Genomic DNA, 23958 nt, shown 5'->3' on the forward strand with positions numbered 1-23958 from the left:
AGCAAAACCCAAACTCTGTACCACGTGAGGAAGAAATAGTCTGTTTCAATGGTTTATGTATGTTTGAGTTACAAAAAGTTCCACGCAAAGATCATAGAAAAATGTTTGAAAATGAACTATGATATGATTCAATGGTTAACTTATTTCCTAAATGAATGAGAAAGGAAACAGGTTGCTGCAAGCTTCTACTCTCACTTCCTTATGAGAGAAGACATAGACACTGTCCCAGAAAGAACGGGGCCATTGTGCACGCTCTTCTCAGGCAATCATGGGTAACTGGGTGGAGAATGAAGGACTGTCCATCTTTGTCGTTGTAAGTACAATTTTTATTGTGATTTGTGTCTAGTAAAAATTTCTATAGAAAGTTGCAATAAGTAGATAGTGATGCAGTTGATTATTCTGAAACTAGGGCAGCAAGTGTAGTTGCATTATACTTGAAGCATATAATTTTTAAGGAGCTCTAGCTGGAATCCTGATTGCTGTAGGCTGCATTGTCAGCTGAGAAATGATCGTACGTTAACTTTCATTTGCTTTGTTATAAATATTTAAGTGTCCGGGTTTTTTGATGCAACAATGATTTAAGGAAAACAAATAACATTACATAACACTGTTAACTATGTGCATTTCGAAAGAGAAAAAACCAACAAAAACAAGCCTTTCTTGCACTTTTATAAACAAAAGTGGATGTTACTGAAAGCACAGTGGATATTTCTTGGTAGCATAAAATTTGTTTTTATAGTCAAATTCCAGAATTTAGAACAGAGATTCATGAATCCTTCATTAAGACAACTTGTATTTGAACTGTGCTTATATATAGCTTGCATGCAGCTGCTATGAAAGTGGGTTCAATTGATTCCAGGCAAGATCTAAAAGTACTGAAAATCCCACTTACACTTAAAAGAGCTAAACTGTAAGGCAGATCTCCTCCTTGGAGGAAAGAAGTTTGTATTTCAGTGTTCTTTTTTTCTCACATTACAGTGCCTTGAGAAGAAATTAATGATACAAGAACTATTCAATATTCTGTAACAGCAAAATGTAATACCAATTAAGAGATTGTGGTCAAGTGTGGCTAATTAGGTAGATACTGAGAGGAACAAAAAGAAGACATAGAACTATACTTGTGGAGATTGAAATGTGAACAACTTTATCAAAAAATGTATTTCCCCAGCTACGAGTGATCAATACTTATATATTACACAGTGGAAGCATAGGTGTAGTTTAGAAACACAACGCTGACACTTCAGTGTTTTGAAAGGGCTGTATTTGCTGTCACCCAGTGACTTGAGGAAGTTGAAACTGCCAAGAGGTGAATTCTGCCACGTTTTTCCCACCAGGACTGCAATATTAATTGAATTAAGTAAGAGACCATTATTTTGTTCAAATAAGGAATTTGTGTACAGAGTCTCAGAGCTCTACAAGGTTAGATAATATAGAGGGAAGGAAAACAAAGAAGTCACTGATAACGCAACCAGCTAAAACAGTTCATTGGAGGCCTTAACAAAGTGTTCTGCATTGTCCATTACAGGTTTATTGTGCACTGACTAGCTACAGGGTGGCCCAGTGCTTAATAGAAACAGGACAGCCACAATTTTTATTATTTTTCTCAACAAAACAAACATAGTCTTGTTTTTCTTTTCTTTTATTTTTTTTTAGCCTGACATGGCAGCCTTATCCCCAATATACGCTGCCTCCACTGGTCCTAACCAAAGAGTATGGATGGCTGCTAACTCTGCAACTCAACCCAAGTTGTCACAGGGTGTCACAGAGTTTCTCAAGGGGTCCACATTCCTTATGAGTCAGCACAAAGAAGTGTGAGACTCCATTAAGGATCATGCCAAGCATCTCAGTCTTCTGGACATGCTGCCAGGCTGCTGTACATGGGAGTGGCACACTCTTGCTTTAAATATGCATCCTAAGCATTTTATCCTGAGCTGAGCTTAATTTTGTAATGAGGGTTTTGGAATTTCTCATATACTGGCTTATGCTGTTGGAAATTCCTTCACTTCCCTGCCTTTACACCTTATAGGTGAGACATTTTCAAGATCTAAAATAATCCCAAGTTTTTTGCAGTGTCAGCTGGGCCAAGGAACTTAGCAAGACCAGCACTTTAAACTATGTGCTAGGAGGGGCAAGAGACCGTACTGTCACAGTTTCTGTCATCCTGAACTTATGACCAGAGACTACAGGTCTACAGGTCTCAGTCTTTGTCTCCTCCATCTTCATGCACTACCTAGTAAATCTACTTAGATACAGATTGGTTTCACTGCGGGATGTGAAATCAGCCAACTACCTCCAGAAGGGTGTACGGCCAGATTCATTATGGTCTCTTGGGCTAGAGGTGCTTGTAGCTGCATTAGATAGCTTTGAGAAGTCCTCATAACTCCTTTCCCTAAAGAAATCTGCCCTGTATGATGTGCAAGTATGAAAGAATACTGCAGTAAAGCCACTAAGAAGCCCAGTTTTGGGTAGCCTAAACTCTCTCTAAGTGCCTGTGTTGAATATTTCCTGCTGGCTGACTTCAGACCTTCAGAGGCTCCTACTCAACTGAAAACATTAGACTCGGGCCTTTGGTGTAATTTTGGCCATCTATATTTAGACCTCAAGCTTCTTTGTCCTTTGACACAGCTCCAAAGCTTGGCTTTGGCAGCTCCAAAGTCTTCCTCTTACATATGTCTGAGGAACTCCCATTAAGAAGAGGCCCTAGCCTTCAAATGATGTTTAGAGACTCAACTAGACTCACAGCCTTAGCCAGACTCTTGATTTATATAATCATAAGCCTAAACCCTTTGAGCTATACAAAGGTTTCAGCTACCAATTTTTATATAGGTACACCTGTCCTGTACTCCTACATATACACTTCAAAGGCCATTTCCACCAGCAAAATATATATTGTCCCCACTGATCTCTTCACACCCTGAAACACACCTTTCTGTGCAAATAGAAATGTAATGAACTAATTGGCCATCTTCTGAACTGTGTAAATTCGGATGTATAGTCTTTAACAACAAACTGTAAAGTTTCCTGTTCACTTCTCTTTCAGCTTGTGTGGCTGGGGTTAAATGTCTTCCTCTTTTGGTGGTTCTATCTTGCATATGATCTTCCACCAAAATTCTTCTACACCAGGGTCCTCCTTGGCGTAAGTACAAAACATATATTATCTTGGCATAGACTGAACACATAGCATTTTTCCCTAGTTTTACTTGAATGAAACAGAATCAGGTTGTTGGAGCAGCAGGTTCATGTAGGAGTTAAAAGTCACATGTAAACAGATAACTGAATAGAAAGATGCACAGTGCTTTTGAACAGAAAACTTATATGCAACATAGACAGATCCCGTTCTGAAGATGTCTTCAGATAACTATTATGCTCCTGGTAATTAAAAAGAAGTGAACATATATTGTGGCTGCTCTATTTTTCAGAAGATGAATAAAATATTTCCATTAGAATTACTGTGCAATCACTTCCCCTTGCAATTATTCTTCTGTCATAGCTGAAAAGCAATCATCATTCATATATTCATCAAGTGCGCAGACAGTAGTCAAGAGAGATCCTGGGTCCCAGCCTATTCAATATAACGCAACTGGTTATATTGAACATCATGTGTCCTGCTATAAACTTGCTTCCGGAGGCACCAAGGGTCAGGACCAATTGACAGAGAAAATTCCTTTGTTCACATATTTTAAAAACCTGATCACAGACCCAAAAATCACTATCAATCAGCTTTGAATTACAGAACACAGCATTTTTTTAAGAAGTTTGCAAATCCATGGTTTAATTCAACAAAGCTTGAAATCCTGTTCTTGTATCTGGCTTCAGATCGATGGATCAAATTCTGCTTTTTGTTATCAGGGTGCATTTGCCTTTGAAGTCACAAAGATCTATGTTTGGGTAACTACAGCCCAGTGTAATCTCAGGACAGTTACTATGATCTGAAACTTGGAAGGGTCCCAGTCAATGCATGAAGAGCAAACATTATCTTTTTGTTCACTCCAGTGCATTTGGATTAATAGAGTCACTCTCCCTTCCTTTTAAACACTATCTGTCAAAATCTGAAATCATTCAGGATGTAAAGGTCAACATTAAGAGAACATATTCCTAAAAGATGAGGCAACTAATTTAGACTCCCTTTACTGACAACAGAGAGGCACAACAGAGTAAGAGCCCCAAGCACTAATCTTATGGAGCTAAATGAACTTTTATGAACATGCCAAAGCTTCTGTTATATTGGTGCTAGTTATAAGACAAACCTACATTTCTGAAAAATTCTAGGTCAAGTCCTATTGCCTTTCCGAACATACAACCACTTCCTTCATAAGCTCTCCTTCCTTCTACCCCAAACCTTCAGCCAACTGAAACCACAGCATTAAGACTTTCTTGGGACAGGAAACTCTACTAATGTCCTAGACTTGCTTCTGTGTTTGACCATCAATTGTCAGACATGGCAGGGACCTTTTCATACCATCATGTTATTCCATATAATTTCAAAACTGGAGATAGAAGCAGGTTTTTATCTGGAGAAATGTGTTCTGTTTGCATGTGTGCCCCTGATTTGGCCAGAGCATGACTACCCTGAAATGTGAGCATCTGTAATTAACTTTCGTTCTCACACTCATAAAAAGTTGTGGCTTAATGAATAAATGAAATTTGTGCCTATCAGTCTCCTGGATAATGCTTAGGTAATTAATTTAATAATGGCTTCTCTCCCATTACAGCGTGCTTTAGCTCTAGCAAGGGCTCCTGCAGCTTGTCTGAATTTCAACTGCATGCTGATTCTGCTGCCAGTATGTCGAAACTTGCTCTCCTTCCTCAGAGGATCAAGTGCGGTAAGATGAAGAAAGAATTTCAAAACTTAAAAAAGAAGAAGACCCAAGCAGCCTTGCAAATGTACCAAGCAACATAGTCCAAGTTCTCCAAATATACCATACTTGGGGGTGTCTTTTTTTAGAAAGTAGACAAGACCAGAGTTTTGCTATAATCAAGAGTAAGGTCTATATGCTAATGGTACATCTAGCGCTGTGGTGAGATATTGACCCTTGAATTAGCCTTTTTCCAGTCTTCCCTTTTTCACTTGCCTCCTGCGCAACATGATGTCTTGAACAGAAAGCCCCTTCTTCTGGCTGGCAGCAGCTGTTGGGGGTGCCTACACACATTTGCCTCCATTTGTCCCTGATGTAACACCCATTTATAGTGGGAGAAATCAGCCCATGACTCCTGTCTTTGCATGTTCAGGTCTTAAAGAAAATATGTGCTTTCACAAACTTTTAGAATGGGACTTTTTTCAGCTGGCTCATGTTTTACGTTCTTTCTCATCTGAGCTACTTTTCCATCTCAAGATGAAATAGTTCACAGGCCTTTTGACCATCTCTAGTTCCCAAATGTAGATGTTATATACGGCACCTGCACCACCTGCACCAGGAAGGAAAAGACAACTCATTCCACACTAGGTGCATCTAGAGTGGCCTGCCGTGATTGCACTGACTGTAACACATTGCTGAAATCTAGATCTCTGGCTGTTTCAGCAGAAATAATGGAGAGAAAAAGATTAAATAACCTTTTTTGAGTAGAAAAAGGCTCCTATTCCATAGCTATGATGATCAGGGGTCCAAAAAGGATCTACAAGTTGAAACTTCATTAATACAAAATGGATGAACCATGACAGCTCAGGGGGCACTAACAGCTTCTTTTTTTCCACTTCATCCTGTTGCCTCATTTCTATCCAAGTCACAGTCGCTCCATTCCCATCAAGCACTAGAAAGCCACTCTTTTGCTATACCATGGTTTAATGAAAATGAAATATTCTCCTCAAGCTGATGAAACTTTCCTCCAAATGTATAATGATTCCCCCTTCCTTTCCAGCTTCTTTAACATGCACATGGTCAACAACACTGCTTAAGGGAGCTGGTTTTCATCTGTAAATCTAGTATAAATTTCTTTCACACAAATGACACAGCCCTGTGGGGGCTGAAAGATCCGAACACAAGAGTTACCTGTTACTCAGGAGTCCTCCATATGGAAGGAGTGTGGGTTAGAAGGTAAAAAAAATTAACAGAAACAATCCAGGTCCTACGTCCATATAGTACATATAGCCTCACAATCAGTGTGGCTGAATAAATGAGACGTGTCTGCTACATTAAGTTCCTAAATTGTATTTCCAAAGCTGTCAGAAGTGCCCCGGCCTTTTTAAGGCATAGTGCTTAAAAACATAAAGCTGAAACTACACAGACCAAGCTCTGTGCCTTGTTCTATACCCCTTCAGATTCTGGGATGCTACAAAAGGAGCCAACTTTACCCCCCAATATGTAAAAAGGAAAAGAATAGTAAGTTAAACTGTAGGGTCAAACTTGCACTTGCCCTGCCCTGGGGAAGATTAACTAGTATTTGCCAAATTCAAAGCTGACTCCACAGGGTGCAGATGTCAATAATGAAGGTAAAGTTTTTAAGATTTAATGTTGTTATTGGACCAGTGTGACTGGAAAACAATGAGCTTTTGGGCATATGAGGCCTTCATGAGGTCTGAAAGAGATTCCGCAGGCACTGAGCTGAAGGCAGATTGGGAAGAGAGCTAAGGTCAAAGCAACGATACTCTTTCAAAGGAGCTGGAGGCAATTTCAAGTAAGTTACTGGAAGGCTGAAAGCTGATTCCAAGAGTAGAGAATTGTGTCCTAACAGGGACTTTATGCTACTTGTCCTGAATTGCTCGTCTAAAATCCATAGTTTAATGTTTCTGATCAGGATCCCTATGAAGCTGCCCCTCTTCTCTAAGCATTCAAGCTACAGAGTAAATCCTCCTCCCTCTGGCACTGTGATACAATCACTCAGGCTACACCCATTTTGCAAGTGAGAGCCATGTGGAGAGCAACAGCTTCATTTCTGCTGACTCCCTGTGGCTCACTGTCGTGCTGATAGTGAGGCTGTATGAGGAAGCAAAGGGCTCTGAGGATGAGCAGGAAGTGAGGGAGGGGCATAAAATAGGATTGTTAGACAGTTGAAGTTCGTTTAAGTTCAGTTGCTTTTTGTAATAAAGCTATACCTCAGGAAGAAGGAAATTTTGCATCTGAAGCAAAACATGCACAGCCCCAGGTTCCAGTGGTAGTGTCAGGACTGTGGGCAGGGGTACAGCCGCTTTTGCTTGTTCTACAGTTGTCTCTAATTAGCTATGCTTCAGAAGTAAAAACCTATGAGGATCTCTAAAAGATCAGGATTTTTATACATCACCTAACTTATTTAAGGGGTGGTGACCTTTCCAGTAGCAACGTCATTGGGGTTAGGGAGACGGGAGAATTGTTCAAACCTGTTGTTCAACAACAATGTGCTGGAAACTCCTGCCCTTTACATCCTGCCATCCAGAAATCATACACTGCAAATTTATTTATTATTAATTGAAATAACAGCTGTATTGTTTTTGCATGCCCTTTATTGCTGTATTCAGTGCTGTTATAAAGTGAGCCTCACTACTGAACCTAGCTACAGCATTTTGCCATTGCTTTGCCACATGCTGCTTAAACAGCAAGCTCAAGTGTCCCTACATACTGTTTCCAAGGCAGTCGGGCAGAAGGGACACTTCTTTGCTGTGCTGCACTTTATTCTACAGGCTTTTCAATTACATCTCAAGGTACAAGATACAGAGAAGGCCAAATCTCTCCTGGCTGTTCTTACAGTCTACTGAAGTCACTGGGATAGCACCAGAGTGTGATAGTTTGCTCTTTAATCAGTGTCACAGCTAGAAAATAACCAAAAGGAACTGTTTCCTTATATATTTATTGATACAGTTAATATTCATGAGATATTTAGAAAAGGACTGGTATGGAGGAGCAAGGTCGCTGCTCGTGTACCTCCACTACATAAAGGAGAATCAGAAATGAAATTGTTCTGGAGATTTTTATCATCCCTTCTTCTGTTTTGTTGCTGGATGGTTGGGATGATCCACCCCACCCTATTAGTTGTGATGATTATTTACCTTTCCCTACCATCTACAAAGTCCATGTCCAGCAGACACTTGGAAAACACTTTGGTATCTCTTAATTTGTTGTGAGAAACATCTAAGTGGTTTCTATGTGTAAATGTTTTATTAGTTTGCAAAATGTTTTCTTCCCTTTGCCAGTCACGAAAAGCAATGTAAGGATACAATACAGGATAATTACAATTTTTATTCTGTAGAGACCACAAATGTTAGCCTTACAGGAATTTAAAGTAACAGGAAAACTCCCATTGACTATAGTAGAATTTTGATGGAGCCTCTTAGGCACTTGTCATAATTGTTAATGAAAGTATCATTCCTTTTTTCTTAAGAGCCAAGTTCTTCAGTTTGTATTAGCAGAGACTTTTTCATTCTGTTTCTCTTTGGGTAACTTCAGTAACAAGTCGTAAGTGAATTTCAGGCAAGTATACCCAGCTTTTGGGGGGAGGATTCACTTCATAGGACCATAAGTGACTCCCATGTTTGGGGTGGAAGCTCTCTGAGACACTTATACCCAAGCAGTACTGTTCCTTTCTACAGTGTGAACCACAGCAGTATCCTAATGCTAGCTTAGGCTATTCAGCACTACCAAAGCAATTCAACACTACCAAAATATAAGGAAAAATCATTAACAGTCACCTCACCATGGCAGAGGGTGATCCCTCCCTTAGTTCATTATATGTAATTTAAATTTAACACAGATAAGATACCTACTTTTGCCATATTGTATTTGAAGTTTTGTCTCATGATCAAGTAATTTGTTTCAATGGGACATGTTAAAACATAAGCTGGTATTACTGTCTTCTGAAGCGTGGAGTGAAATATTTCTGTGTATATTTTGGAATTCTAAATCTTTACCAGATGTGCTATCCGTTGCTGTGCTCAGGGCTGCTGTTTTTTCCTGCATTTAAGTAACTATGCATAGGCATCACAAATAATCTGCAAATACTTTTTTTTTTTTTCAAATCCAAAGTGCTGCTCAACCCGTGTCAGACGACAGCTGGACAGGAACCTCACCTTTCACAAAATGGTGGCATGGATGATCGCCCTTCATACTGGTTGGTACTCAAATGTTTCTTTGTTCATTGCTTTTTCATGTCACCTTACACAGTATCCAAGTGGGATTCAAGTTATAAAGATATGGGCGGAGACCTGATTTCATTATCCTGAAGGAGTCAGCGTGTGCCAAGGATAAAATCAGTTTCCAAATAATATTCTGCAACTGGCAGAGGGCAGAAGATAAATAAGGAAGGATACCTTTCTGTTGCTCTGTTAGCACCATTCAGGTTACTGCTTAATAAAGGGTATTTAGCAATGCCCTGAGAACCAGATACTCAGCCTTTAACTCTTGTTTAGACTTATTTCCTAGCTGGCATGTCTGAAACAAATAATAGAAATGATGAAAGAAAAGTGTATAAAAAGCATGGACAAGGTATCTAATTTTTTTTTTATTTTATCTCTCATTATGTAAATTTAAGGTTTTTTTATTATTTTTTCAACATATTTATCACCTCTCTGTCCAAGTACCTTACAAATCATATATCCTAGAACAGTCTTGATATCATCAGTGAATTACTTGAAATGAGCAGGTTCCCTTCCTGAGCTGTAACTGTAATCTCGCCATCACTGCACAGGAAAGAATAGCATGATTCAGTTATAGATATTAGGCCACAGAGGAGGTCTGCAGCAGAGCTGAGCTGTTTAGCAGTGGGACATCTGTCCCCTTCAGGCCTTGTTTTGAAGGTCAATAAGTATACAGTGATACAAAAGGGGAAAATTTTTGAGAAGTGTTGCATGGCTGACCCTTGTAATAATATGCAGTGGAAATAGTGTGAAACACCTCAGTTATACTAGATTTATGGACAAATCCAGTTCAGCAAAAACATTATTAGTGGTTATTATCAATGCAGCACTAGCAAACGTGACACCAAAGAGATCCAGATTCATTTACTGACTCATCTACAGAACTCCTCTTTGATCCAGACAAACCACTTGAGCCACCCCTTCCTTCAATTTTCCACATACAAATTAGAGCATCGCTCCGCCATTTGAATTATTTTCTTGAACAATGATGTGCTGGAAACTTCTTCCCTTCACATCCTGCCACCCAAAAAGATGTAAACTGCAGATGGTAACCCTGTGACAGTAAAACATGTCAGTGATCTGAAACTGTGGCTAAGAGGGTAGTGTAAGAGAGGGAGAGTGTGCAAAGGTTTTAAGTTGCCTTTGACAAATGTTACAAAGGTTAAAATGTTACCTAAAAACATTGAGTACTTCTCTTGTGCTTAAACCTGATTATTTATTTCCTGTCACTCCTAGCAATTCACACCATCGCACACTTGTTCAATGTAGAGTGGAGTGTGCATGCACGTGTTGAAGAGAAAGGCACTATGGCAGCTGTACTTTCTAGCCTTGGTGATAACCCAAATGAAAGCTATTTGAACTTTGTTAGAAAAACTATTCCGGTAAGTGACATCAGGCTATGAAGAATCACTGAAGAATCACATTCATCTACGCTATTATATAAGATTATCTGAGCTGAATGCCTACTTCTGGTGCGCACAATCTGTGTTTGAACCATATTGCAGGGAAACCTTGTGCAATACATTCTTCTATATTTGTCAATAATATTTTTGCTGAATTTCAGTAATGCTTTAAACTTTTTCACCTTAGGATTTCAAAGTAGTTTTAAAACATTTCTTAAAAACATAATATACCCTGTAAAGAAGCCTTCTGACTAAGGTAAATGTGAGGCACACAGAAATCAGGGCAAAGGTTTTGAACCTGGGCTCCTTACTATTAAGATCTGGTTAAAAAACACAAAAGAAAACTCCACATTCCTCAGAAGCACTGAGCGTCCAATGTCCTTAGGAGTTATGAGAGCCACAGGTGCATAATGCCATTGAAGAGGAGAGCTTTTATTTAGCTGCCTAAATATGGCTGTAGGACTCCAGCTCAAACAGCAAATGTGTTCACTTTCCCCAAGCCCATACTGTTGAACAGTGGCAGAATCAGAAACAGTCTTTGGTGTGTGAATAGATGGAAAACCCTCTCTATTTCCACTTACTTTAAAGTGGAGTTTAGTCTTTTATTTTACTAAGAGTAAATCTGCAGTGCAACTGACGCAGAGTGGGGTTTCCAAAAGCACTGTTGGCATGTAAATTCATAGAGGGTGACTTAGAGACTTGAAACAAGGCAACAAATTTGCAAGATAGACTAATGGTTTTGCTGGCTCAGCTTTGATGCATTGCTTTTCTCAGACCAATGTGTGCAATTATTTCACAGAATCCTGTGGGGGGCCTATATGTGGCTTTCACGTACTTGGCTGGTCTCACTGGTGTTATCATCACGCTGGCCCTCATACTAATCATCACGTCATCCACCAAAACCATCCGAAGGTCATATTTCGAAGTATTTTGGTACACCCACCACCTCTTTGTCATCTTCTTTATTGGTCTTGTCATCCATGGTGCTGGGTGAGTATTTGCACTTACTACATGATACATGATAACTACTGTATCTTAATCTAAAGCCCCCCATACAGAGAAGTATAGTGATTTCAGTCATTAAGCAGCAGTTGTGTTTGATGGTGATGATGGGCCAGTAGCATAGATTCTCAATGATACATGCATGAGGCTTTATGAGAATCAGGCATACTTAAGCTCACCTTTTCTCATATTTAATTGAAAAGCTTTTTTTCAAGGTTCCTGCTTCTACTTACCTTTGTGTCCTAAAAGGAATTGCATCACACACATGTACATAAGGAGATCACGCCATAAAAATAACACAGCGCCTATGATTTTGTTGGATTAATGATAACTATAGCAAGGGTTTATCCATCAGACTTGGAGGGCTTTTAATATCAGCAGCATCTTCAGAATAGATTTTTAGCTGTTGCAGCTCAAGTGTAGGCAAATATAAGTTTTTGTAACTTCCAAATGCCAAGCATCTTTTTCCACTGTTGGTTCATTCCATAGCTTCAATGCCTTCAATTACCTGAAAAGCCTATTGAAACAATTTTAGCACTATGCAAATGCAATTTTAGCACTTAGAAAAATGAACCTTAGTTACTTTTTATAAAACCACAGAACCAATGCACAGAGAAAAAGAAAAAAGGCTAACATATCCGAGCCAGATTTCGTAGCTCATAATTGTATGCAACATTTAAAAGGAAATTCTCGGTGTTATATCCTTAAAAAATAACTGAGGATCCAGAGCATGAGAAAGAGTGTTTTAAAAATGCTTTGTAAAAATGACTATTCAAAAACACTTCCCCTTAGTCCAGTCATGCCGGAGAAAAGACAGAAACAATATTACAACAGGAAGCGCAAAACCAGAAGGCAGATGAGAATCACTGCCAGTATATCTGTTCATTTCAGCTTCCAAAACCAGAAGGAGAATGCTGGAGTACAACCTGCCAAAGCAAAAGGACAAGCGGTTCTTGTGTCCTGCAGCAAATATTGTATGGTTGCCTATAAAATGTCCTAACTTGTCAGTAGTTACTACACAATAGGATCAGAAAGCAAGCATTGCTCTTTCCTTAACAATTAGCTGTCAGTGAGTAGCATATATTTCATAAAAATTGACTTTTTATATACTTGCATGTGCACTATACTCTCACCATTTTAATTGCACCGTACTGAAAAGACAAAAGTTTGAGCAGCAGGGGGGATCAACGCAGCTGTCAGTGAAGTTCAGCAACCCCGTGAGTGGAGATAAAACCAGGAATATTGTCATCTGTAGAGGGAAGGATGATTTCTGACAATTCACTCAAGGTGACAGGAATCACACACACATATGTGATGCTAGATCAGTTTGAGCAAAGATAATTCCATCATATTTGGCCTTAAAAGCAAGACTGACATTTTGAGTTTAGAGGAAATGATAATATACCAAAAATATTGGACAGACTTTTTACCCTCAAGGAAGGTATCTTGGATGTGTGAACATGGATGGTATGGAAGAAGTGTGATCTGAGTTTCTCGAAGTAGTGTGACTGAGAGAAGGCATAGATGTCATTGTATCTCAGGTGACAAACAGCTGTGTGTTATTTATATGTATATACATACATATATGTATACACACATATTTATATATACAGAAAAGAGAATCAAAGATAGTTACTAGAATGAAGGGGGCAGATCCTTATCTGGTACAAGCTGTTATAGCACTTTTGTAGCATTGACTTTTTTTTGTGCATGAGTGATGTGTCAGACAAAAGCTCAAAACCTCCCATCACAGTAAATGCAAAGAGGAAAGAGTAGAGAGACACTTTGGAAGTGAAAGTAAAGCTTTCAGCAGAAAGAGAAGTAGCTAGAAGCCTAAAGTACTGACAGCTTAATTATAGTACTGGAAGAGCCTCTACACTTAGTAATAAGGGAATAAGAGTCTCCTCTTGCACAGGGTACCTGCATTGCCAGACCTTGAACTGGGGTGTAGTGCAAGGCAAAAACCGCCAGGCTCCCTTTTTCCCCTCAGAGATGGGGTAGGAGTGGCAGAAAACAGGCAGAAGATGGGCGCCTACTCTTCCCACAACTCACCCCACAGGGCATCTCAGCTAAGCCAGTTGTCACTAGTGGGGAAGTAAATTGCAACTGATGATGTTCCTGCAAATTGCAACTCATGATGCTCCTGGGACAGTGTCATCCCTTCCCTTTCTTTTTCAGACAGGATGTTAATCAAACCCTTAATGAGGAAGAAGTTAATTAGTAATATTTAGTAATCTATTTTAACTTCTAAGATTGTGCATAGACATTCTAATAATCCTCTGATATATTTGTCACAAAGCTAGGTATATATATGACTCAGATACCATGTTTCTTTGAAACATGAAGTGAAAGAAAGTCAAATTTAAGGAAACCCAGCTTGAAAAACAGCAAGAGAAGTCATGGCAAGAAGATATCAACAGAATCATATTGGCATAAAACTGATCAAAATCAAACCCTGTTTCTAGGGAAGGTCTGCAGATCTTATTCTGAATTTCTCTACAATGACCCTGATCCTACTAATTACCCTCCTTTGGGGGATTCTTACACTTGCCTGAGGTTGGAAGAACTCCACACAGGGGCAGGAAATAGTGAACAAGTTCAGGATATATTTTTCCTCAAAAAATGAAAAATTTTTTCAGCACTAGTTCTGCCACTAGTAACATAGCAACATAGCAGAATTGGAGCAATCAGGTTTCTCTTAAAAAAAAAAAAAAAGCAGAGGCCAGATTATGAGCTGACATAAACTGGCTCCACTGAGTCAGATGGATCTGTGTTCATTCAGACTACCTGAACATCTACTCTACACCTTTAAAGGGAGAGGAAGGGCTAAAAGTCATTGGAAAGGGCTGTCCAGAATTTCTGTGATAAAAAACAGAAATAATTTCTGTACTGATCACTAAGAAATTGATATTCTTGCCCATTCCATGTTTTATTTTTACTGAAGGAAAGAAGGAAGGATTCCTGTTGAGACCACATTCTGGAAATGGTAATGAACATACCCCTCTCAGTTCCTCATCTGATCTTTGTAGTCAGTGTTTTTTCCTACAAACTTTCCTCCTCATTTTTATCATTTGAATAGCAGTTCTGTAGGTTGATCAGAGCAGTAAGGCTGCATCAAAAAGGACATTACCATTGCAGAAGTACATAACTGTATGAGTAACATACATAGCTTAGCTTAGCAATAAGTAACTGTAGTACATAACAATAAGTAATATTATTTCAGATATTTCATTTCCATGTCATTCCCTTAATGTTTTGTATTATTTTCAGGCGCATTGTACGGGGACAGACAGCTGAGAGCCTGGCTGAACATAATCCAGATATTTGCTCTAAGAACTTCACTAACTGGGGGAAAAAAGGGGCTTGTCCAATCCCCCAGTTTTCAGGGAATCCTCCTATGGTAAGAACAATTGCATTGAGCATAAATCCAATCAAAAATATTTACAGTTTGCTCTTTTTGTTAAATAACACGCACACTGTAGAAAAGCAGCTATGTAACCCTCAATGCTCTTCAGTGGCAACTTTATATAAAGCAATAGATTTCAGCACAATGAATTACAAGCAGAAATGGACTAGAGACAAACAAATCACTTCCAGTGTCAAAAATTTGTCATAAAAGGAGCACAGTTAGTAGGCAAAGCAAAAGAGTAAATCCTATCTGAGAACTGGTTACCAAAACGTATTTTGTGGCTGGTGGGTGTTCCTAGAAACTGCCATAATTCACATAATAAATAGTTTCACATTATTAATGGACTAATGTTCATTAAGAGAAAATGAATGCCTCTGGAAATGTGACACTGACACTTCAGTTCTCAGGGACTAACCAGGCTGGTTGTTCACATTACAGCCGGACACATTGACAGAAACCACATCTTTTCCTGCAGTAATACAGACCTGAGTCAATCACACATTCAGAGCTTTACTCCGCATTTCACTTAGGTACCTCAATTTTTATACAGAGACAAAATTAGTCATAGGAGAACACATTTCTCTAACTAACCTACTCTATGGGAACAATTATAAATCCTGCAACTCTCAACAGAAAATTTCCTCTCTGAGCAGAAGTCATTTCAAAAATTTCTATCTTCTTTGGGTTCCCTACTCTGGTTGATAAAGAACCTAGATATCGTAAATTTAATGTCCATTCATTTCCAGTCTAATTTAATGTAAATTGCTATCTTCCTCATTTCACTTCTCATGTTATTGTGTTACAGACATGGAAATGGGTAGTAGGTCCTATGTTTTTGTACCTGTGTGAGAGGTTGGTGCGGTTTTGGAGATCACAGCAGAAGGTTGTTATCACAAAGGTATGTGTTGATGCTATGCTTAACACTGGGCAAAACATTACCGATTTTTCTAGATACAATACGGTGCAGCAAAGCCAGTGACTCCTACACACCGTACAAAGTTATCAGGGAAAGAACCCTCAAGAAGTTTTCTGCTATCATGCAAAAAAACCCTGCTTCCTAACATATAAATATGGTTGTCTCTAAACCCCAAATTCAGATGCTATGTGGTTCCCAAATTAAAACAGTGCAAGAGGATGAAGTTAGCTAAGACACAGGACTGAATCTCAGGAGGGAGAGATGGATTTTCTTCATGATCTAGGGAAAAGATACACAATGTAGAAATTCCACAGCCTTAAGAGTAACTTAAGATAACAAATATTTATTTTCAAAAGCTGCCTGGATATTTAGGAACCTTGATTTTTCAGCAGAACAAATGACTCCTGAAAAGGAGACTTAGGTGGATGCCTATTTTGTGTAGCCAGAGCTAATATCAAGCTTAGACAGTAGGTCCCCATGGTGTGTTGTGGAGATATTAATACTGGTTCTGAATGTATTATAGCCAAATTAGCATGGCACTAAGCTGAAACACATAAAACCTACCCTGGCCTTTCCTAATTAATTTCCTCACATGGCACTATGCTTCATCTCATGGGCATACCCTGTTCAAGTCAGAGCTAGTTTGGGGCAAAACAGTAAGTATCTCTACTGTTCTCTGGCGTGATGCTGACATGTTGGAAGGCTCCTATATACTAGTGTGCTTTTTGGTAATTTTACCAAAATATCTCTGTGCCATTTCTACACCATTTGTCTGATGTGTCTGCTTAGTTTCTTCTTGGCAGGAAACTTCTTCCACAATGCTGAGCATTAATATTGGTATCTAAATAAATAGATAGGCAGACTCAATTCTCCCTCTTGTAAATCTCTTCTGAAAACTGAAAATAAACCTTGGCAGACAACTTTAGAACTAAAAGATTGTAGCGACTGAAATACTAGCCTTGCTTCTAGAATACTGCTCCCATTTATTCTTGACTAAAATAGGCACAGTGCAAATGCTCACAGTATACTGCTCATCCCAATATAACAAGAAAACTTCAGTTTCCAGTGGTACTATCCATCCAGTTCCCTATCTGTATGCTAGCCCTACACTTTTGCCGCCATATATACATCCACTTCATTAGCAATGTGTACCGTGCCACTGTGTCAGGTGCATCTGGAATTAATAATGTGCATAGACAGATCTGAGGATGTGTTAGATGTGCCAGTCTTACCTGCTCTTTTGGAGTGACTGCAAGTACAGTGTGAAAATACTTTCACCAAAAACTCAGCATCTTCCGCAGTCTCTTATCTGGCTCTCAGATGCTATTCCTCTCTCTGCCTCAGTTCTGCTGGAAGCAAAGTTTCACCTGCTTTCCTTGCTCCCATAGGAGAGGATGATAATGTTAGTGATGAAGGATGTAAATACATCAAGTGAACAGTGAAAACAGCCGTTTTCTTTTTTCCCCTTGTCCCTCTCATTGTAGGTGGTCATTCATCCCTTCAAGACAATTGAGCTCCAAATGATGAAGAAGGGCTTCAAGATGGAGGTCGGTCAATACATTTTTGTCAAATGTCCTGCAGTGTCTAAACTGGAATGGCATCCGTTCACACTGACCTCTGCTCCAGAGGAGGATTACTTCAGCATTCATGTCCGTATTGTAGGGGACTGGACAGAGGGCTTGTTTAATGCCTGCGGATGTGATAAGCAAGAATTCCAGGAAGCATGGAAGTTGCCCAAGTATGTACAAAGAATCTCCATGGTAAAATCAACCAACACGTATGACACTAAAAATTTTGCTCAACCAGTTTGGTGGAACCTGTCACACAGTCCTTAATTCCTTCCATTGAGGATGTTGGTGACCATCTATTCCTTCAAGTCACTCCCCCCTCAAACCTAAAAATTTTAAATGCATGTTTTAGTGATTTCAGGCAGGGTATTTTTGAGCAAATGAACATGAGTGATTTTTTTTTTTCTATTTTTTTTTGAATGAGTCTCTGTAAAGAAAATTGGGCAATTTTTTGTTCAATTACAGATCTTCAGTTCTATTATTAGCTCCAGACCTGGCCTTATATCTCCAGCAAAGGAGATATAATCTCTTGCATCTCCTACTGTTTGAGGAGAACTCAATGCTGCACAAAGCCAGGGAAACTAACAGACGGGGTTGTTGGAGGGAGAAAAGTTCCTGTATGACCAACTTCACACGCATAAGTCAGAATGGGTCCTAGACTGCTTCTCTTATCAACATCACTTCTTCTTTTACCAACCAGTATTTAGCCCAAATGTGCATTGTAACAGACAAATACCTTACATTTTTATTGTTATTTTAAATAGCACTAATAAATATTCACTTCACTATTGATTTATTAACTATACATTCAATTTCAGGATAGCTGTGGATGGCCCCTTTGGAACAGCTAGTGAGGACGTATTCAGTTATGAAACTGTTATGCTTGTTGGAGCTGGAATAGGGGTCACTCCGTTTGCATCTGTACTCAAGTCTGTGTGGTACAAGTACTGCCACGATGCAACCAACCTAAAACTCAAAAAGGTACATATGCACTGCGTTACAGAACTTTCTGAGAACCCAAGCAATCATTTGAGAGCCTATAGCCCAGATCAAAACAGGCCCAGCAAAGGTAGTCTGGCTCCAGACATGCGTGAGTCCTGAGAAAAAAGTCCAGTTATCTCAAAGACTGGCAAGCAAAGAAGCAGGAGGGTCAAAAGGAAAAAAAAAATTAAAGGAGAAATAGCCTGGGGGCCAAATCATGCATGCAAATACTGACTTTGGCCCTGGGGATTTCCACGTGCAGTGGAGACACCATTCAAGCTGTGCAGGAAACACAAAAACCTGTCATACTTTCAAGAGACTAACTGCATCCAGACAAATATTGCACTCCTTCCCTACACGCATACAGAGCAACTTTGAGTCAACGGAACCCCACTGCTACCCACCCTCCTCTCGTCTCCTTCCCCTGGAAACTCCCTGTGCACAGGTGTGGGGTTACACTCTGCAGTTATGGTCATATTCACATTTCTGTTACAAGAACAGAACTGGTTTTGTCACCTCTTTTAATTTACCATTCCTGCCAGCAGACAGGGAGGTAGAATCTACCTCTAAGTCATTATTTGATGTCCTAACAAACTGGTTTACAAGGATATAAGTGCACAAACATCACAAACTAAACCCACTGATGGAAGAGGAACAAAAAGTTGTTTCCATGTTCTTGCAGTCACATGTTTTGCTTCACAGCCCTCCCAGCATCTAAACTCTTGAATAGCTTCAATACGAGCTTGTCTCCCTATCAACTGAAGTGGTCAGGGCAATTTTTCTACAGAAACTCTACAATCCTCACTTTGTTAGCAAACACAAAACCAGAATCCATAAGTGCCTATGTACCCTGAGCCTCACTCTTGTATTTTCCAGATCTATTTCTACTGGCTTTGCAGGGACACTCATGCTTTTGAATGGTTTGCTGACCTCTTGCAGTCTCTGGAGACTCAAATGCAGGAGAGGAATAATGCAGAATTTCTCAGCTACAACATCTACCTTACAGGCTGGGATGAATCTCAGGTAACGACACTGTGGAAAATGTCACAATGTTCATGTCAGCAAGCTTGTTATATTTTAATAAATATTCAAATGGTCATTTTCCTGGGATTCATCTGGCTCTTAGAGATTTTAAACGTAGATGGGCATGGACAGAGGAAAAGTCTTCTGTAAATGTTGGTAATTTCCATATTGTTAAAGCTGTGATAGTTGTTAAGAAAAGGCAATCAAAACAACAGTTCCCTGAAGGGAGTGGGGTTAGAACCACAGTGGCAATGTAGGAATGCCTACGTTATACTGTGTAATGTTTGCACTGTGTTCTGCCCCCTCACATCTCAGAGTACCTCATTTAAAAGATAAGCTCATGCTGCCATACAAAGCTTTGGGTTTGCCACCAACGTTCAGCTTAAATTATTGTGGAAATGCTATGGTGGCTGAAATGTCAGTCACTAGGAGTGGTGAAATTCTGGGAGCGCTGTGTAGTGGTCCCCTCCTGTGGATGCAGAGCACCTCTGGTCAATTCTGGGAGAGCTGGGCTCAGCTCTTCTACCTTCCCAAGGGAGACCAGCACAATCAATACAGCACTTTGCAGGTAAAACTGATGAGAAAAATTGCACAAGAAAAGTAGAACTACTCATCATGCCTGGGAAATACTCTGATTCTCTCCTTCCTTCCTTATCTATAATGAACCACTGTGCTAAGTAGTGCAAATGGAAAACTTGACCAAGAAGGGAAAATGTTAAGAATTGTCTTTTGAGAATAAATGGGGGGTGTTAAATCCCAATACAGATGTAGCCTTCCTGGACCAAGACCAAAATTATGAACAGTCCCATACTCAAGTGTCCAGCCATAGGCCTGAGAACAGATTTGCAGCCATGAGATGACTTGGAAAATAAAATGCTACTCAGCAACTGCAGTAGTATCACTGTTGCTGCCTCCTTTAAGAAAGAGCAACATTTCAGTAGCAAAGAGCTGTTTCTTCTGTGAAGAGAGAACTTTCTGATTTTAGTTTTACACTTGTGGCAAAAGCTTCCTGTACAGGTGCTGAGTGAGAGCATCCCCCTTTCTCCTTTACAAAAACAGCAACAGTGTCCAAGGGGTATTTCTCAAGCTTACCAAGGATAGGGAGCCAGGGGGTCATTATTCCCTCCCCTTATTCATCTGAACTTACATGAGTTCAGCTGGTAATGTGCACTGTGATTTCCTTTCTGGCTGTGCACTCAGGAAGCAGTCTTTCCTCACAGCATCAGCCTCAGCTGAACCTGCAAGTATCTCTAAGACAGCTAATACTGCTTAAAGCAGAATTGATGGCATTGGGGACTGAAGAAGCTAATGCACAAGGCTTGAGTGATGGCAGCATATTTTTTTCAGAACTTTTCGTGTATCATCTAGATGTTCCCATGCATGAAGGTCATTGTAGGGATACAAAAGAACAGATCTTTCATGACCCACTTCAGAATGTGTGATTCAGTCTGAAAAGATGCTCACTCTATTACTGTTAGTTATGTTTCCTTTTACTTATATCTCACCTTTGCAAAATTCACAATGTACCTAAAAAGTGCTGTAGCTTAGCTACAGGGCAGGGAGGGGTAGTAGTAAGGTAGGAAGTTATCACACACACACTGGAAAAACAGGAAGGAGAGAAGAAAAGTCACACAGTTCTTTCTTTGGGAGAAAGTTACTCCTCCAATTTTTTTTGGCATATAAAAATGCCACAGAACTAAATATAGCTCTTTCCAGTGAGCTCTGCAAGACCTGACTTTATGCTCTTACCCACATCTTCTCCTCTCCCTGTCTCTACTTAGCTTTGCTGGTCTAGGTGGAATTTACACAGGGATGATGGACAAAACCTATTCATATGGATCAGTCCTTCTAGAAATAAAACTGACAGGATGTCATTAAGGTCAAGGGTTGTATTATTGTAACTGACAGGGAAGTTTTGTCCTAGTTTACAGCTTTATTTTACAGCTCTTGGACTAAAACAGTTCACTGTAAAAGAAATGTAATTGCTGTGTTTAATACTGCATAGTTTTAATTCTTGAGATTGGCCAGTTTGGGAGAATGGGGAAGACAGAGACTGCTTGTCAGTTTACCAATGTTAGCTTTTCTTTTTGACCACAATAAATTCCCCAGGAACGTTCTTGGTTTGCTGATAATGCAGTGCATATTGACATGATAACCAGAGATAATGCTGTCATATCTAAATCTCTCCTTACACTATACTTTTTTGTTTCCTTTCCCACAGGCCACTCATTTTGCAGTGCATCATGAAGAGGAAAAAGATGTGATTACAGGCCTTAAACAGAAAACATTGTATGGAAGACCTAACTGGGAAAACGAGTTCAAAACCATTGCGAGGAATCATCCAGGGTAAACCTGTACCAATCTGTACCTCTTGATAGTGTCTATCATCGCCTTTATATGTCTAAATGCCACAATAGCACCGTCTTGTTCCTTAGACTGATAACATTTGAGAAGCAATTTTTTCTAACAATCTAACAATTTCTAGGTATTTTCTAATATTGGTTCAGCCATGGACACGAACTGTAGTCTTGAACAAGTTGTTTTAACCTACAATTTCAAAAAATGTAATCCATTTTTGGTGAGAAACTTTATGCAGGGTTTGATTACTAGTAGTATTTTTAGAAAAAACATGCCCTGTCATTCCTGCTGCAGTAGATAGGAATGTCAGTGACCTCTAAAAATAATATCTGCTACCTCTAAAGACAAAATATGAACATGGATGACCTTGGCTGAGCACCCAAAATTAGCAGGAAGAAAATGGAGCTGTTCCTTTCAAGAATTTGTACCATAAGCTCTTTGAGTCTCTATTTTATTGATTCCGTTGAGGTCAGTAAAACTGTCTTCACTGATTTCTGCTAAACTGAGACTTAGCCTGCCACCTATTTTAGAAGCAGCAGCAAACATCTTGCACATTTTAAGGGGTTATAGGTTTTAGAGGAGACATACTGTTCTGCTTTAGTTTCTGTAACTGAGAAAAAACCTTGCAGCTGCAGAACATAAGACTAACTTACATGAACAACACTGAGCTGCTCCATGCTTAGTTCCTGACCATATTTTCATTTTCTTAACAGTTCCAGAATAGGTGTTTTCCTCTGTGGACCTGAGGGCCTAGCTGACACACTCAACAAGCAGAGCATCAGCAACTCGGAAGCTGACCCACGAGGAGTACACTTCATTTTTAACAAGGAAAATTTCTAACTCTCAGACACATGGGAGTCATTCAATACAAAATCTAAAGACTAGATTTTTTTTTCCATTTGAAGTCTGGGAAAGACAGCCCAGCTTCTGATCTCAGCTACACTAACGCATATCCCTTTCCTTCTTTGGAATTTTCTTGGCTCTATGGCGGAGTAACAGAGAGTCAAGTTTGGCTTTAGGATTGCTTTCACTGCCTTCCACATACTGGCAATTTAGCAGAAATCTGTTCTTTGTGTGTATGAGGGTATTTCCCCTCAATTGACTGTCTTTATTCTCCTGTTATTCATAGTGCCTGCTGCAGGGTCTAGGTCAACATATGCATCTGAGAGTCAGTTCACACTGATAACGCTTACTGATATTAAACAATAAAGCATTCTAGCAAAATGCTTCCTATTTAAGAGGTAGCTTTTCCTTGCTACAGGGAGTCCCTGGAAAGAGGGGGGATTTAGCGAAGAGTGAATGGGAAAGATCATTACTTATGACAGGAAAGCTATTTGCACACCAGCATTTTTCAGGCTTCTGAACATAAGCCTAAATGTCTTGCGCAAGAGATCGAGTGGACAGTTGAGAAGCAGCCGTTCCTCTCTAGGAAAGCACAGAACTGAAAAGGATCCACCTGGATGTCTGAGCCCCTCTGGCCTGGGGGGGACCAAAGGCTGGAGTCAGCCCAAATCTTGCACTCAGTATGTGAGCCATTGCACGGCTGCTTCAAACTCTCCTCTCCCAGTTTCACATCTTTAAATTCACAGTGTAGGGATCTAAACAAGAAGAGAAACAAGAAAAGATTTTGGTTTTTTAGGACCTCCGCTTCTGAGTTTCAAGTTTGAAAAAGCTTGTTGCTAAATGGGTCCTCTCTGAAGCATTTTTAAATGTATACAGTGCTTTTGGCCCTATTCAGCTATTCCTCATTGACAGCAGTGAGACAGGTTTGAGAAAGCAAAGATCATGTGGGCAGTAGCTGGAACAGCTATGAATAAAGTTGCTGATTTTTACAAGACAGCCGTACACAGCATAGTACTTCTGGATGTACATTATAGGTAATAGGTTCATGAAAAAAAGGAACCAATACATATTTAATACCAGCAACAGGGAAAAAGAAACCATTAAAACCAACAGTAAAGAGAAAAATATAGAGAGATGCAAAAGGCCTTGAAACAGCCACACTTTAATATACTGTGGGTTTCCTCAGTGCCTTGTTGTCTCCTATTCAGCCCAGTTGCCCCAATTGCCTGCTTACTGCCTTCTAAACTCTGCAGCCAAACCCTACGCACAGCTCCTACACAACACTAAACCTTGCTGTCAGATTCTTGCAGAAGGAAGTGTTGGCCTGCTTACGCAGTTCCAGACACGTTTGTGTAACCATCTGGTTGTATGTATTTTACACCCCAACTCGCCAGACAGGACGTGTTTTTCATTTA

At 39.7% G+C, this 23958-nt stretch overlaps 1 protein-coding gene across 1 annotated transcript; it reads left to right on the top strand.

Moving 5' to 3' along the window:
- Positions 1 to 226: 226 nt before the first annotated feature.
- LOC112969450 (cytochrome b-245 heavy chain) lies at positions 227 to 22926 on the top strand. The gene is made up of 13 exons (XM_026072791.1): positions 227 to 313; positions 3041 to 3136; positions 4713 to 4823; positions 8931 to 9015; positions 10277 to 10422; positions 11243 to 11433; positions 14716 to 14845; positions 15660 to 15752; positions 17255 to 17508; positions 18157 to 18319; positions 19196 to 19342; positions 21564 to 21688; positions 22414 to 22926. Exons 1-13 carry the CDS (start codon positions 269 to 271, stop codon positions 22538 to 22540), a joined length of 1713 nt encoding a protein of 570 aa, XP_025928576.1. The 5' UTR covers positions 227 to 268; the 3' UTR covers positions 22541 to 22926.
- Positions 22927 to 23958: the final 1032 nt, after the last annotated feature.

This window comes from Apteryx rowi, unplaced genomic scaffold (genome assembly GCF_003343035.1).
Source record: "Apteryx rowi isolate R43461 unplaced genomic scaffold, aptRow1 scaffold_350, whole genome shotgun sequence".
In the NCBI taxonomy this organism is placed as follows: Eukaryota; Metazoa; Chordata; class Aves; order Apterygiformes; family Apterygidae; genus Apteryx; species Apteryx rowi.

Bases quoted from the DNA above. Each gene is read 5' to 3' on its own strand.
- LOC112969450 (XM_026072791.1), top strand. From the start codon at position 269: ATGGGTAACTGGGTGGAGAATGAAGGACTGTCCATCTTTGTCGTT. The intron at 9,016-10,276 runs GTTGGTACTCAA...TGTCACTCCTAG, and splicing joins GATGATCGCCCTTCATACTG to CAATTCACACCATCGCACAC. The intron at 21,689-22,413 runs GTAAACCTGTAC...TTTTCTTAACAG, and splicing joins ATTGCGAGGAATCATCCAGG to TTCCAGAATAGGTGTTTTCC.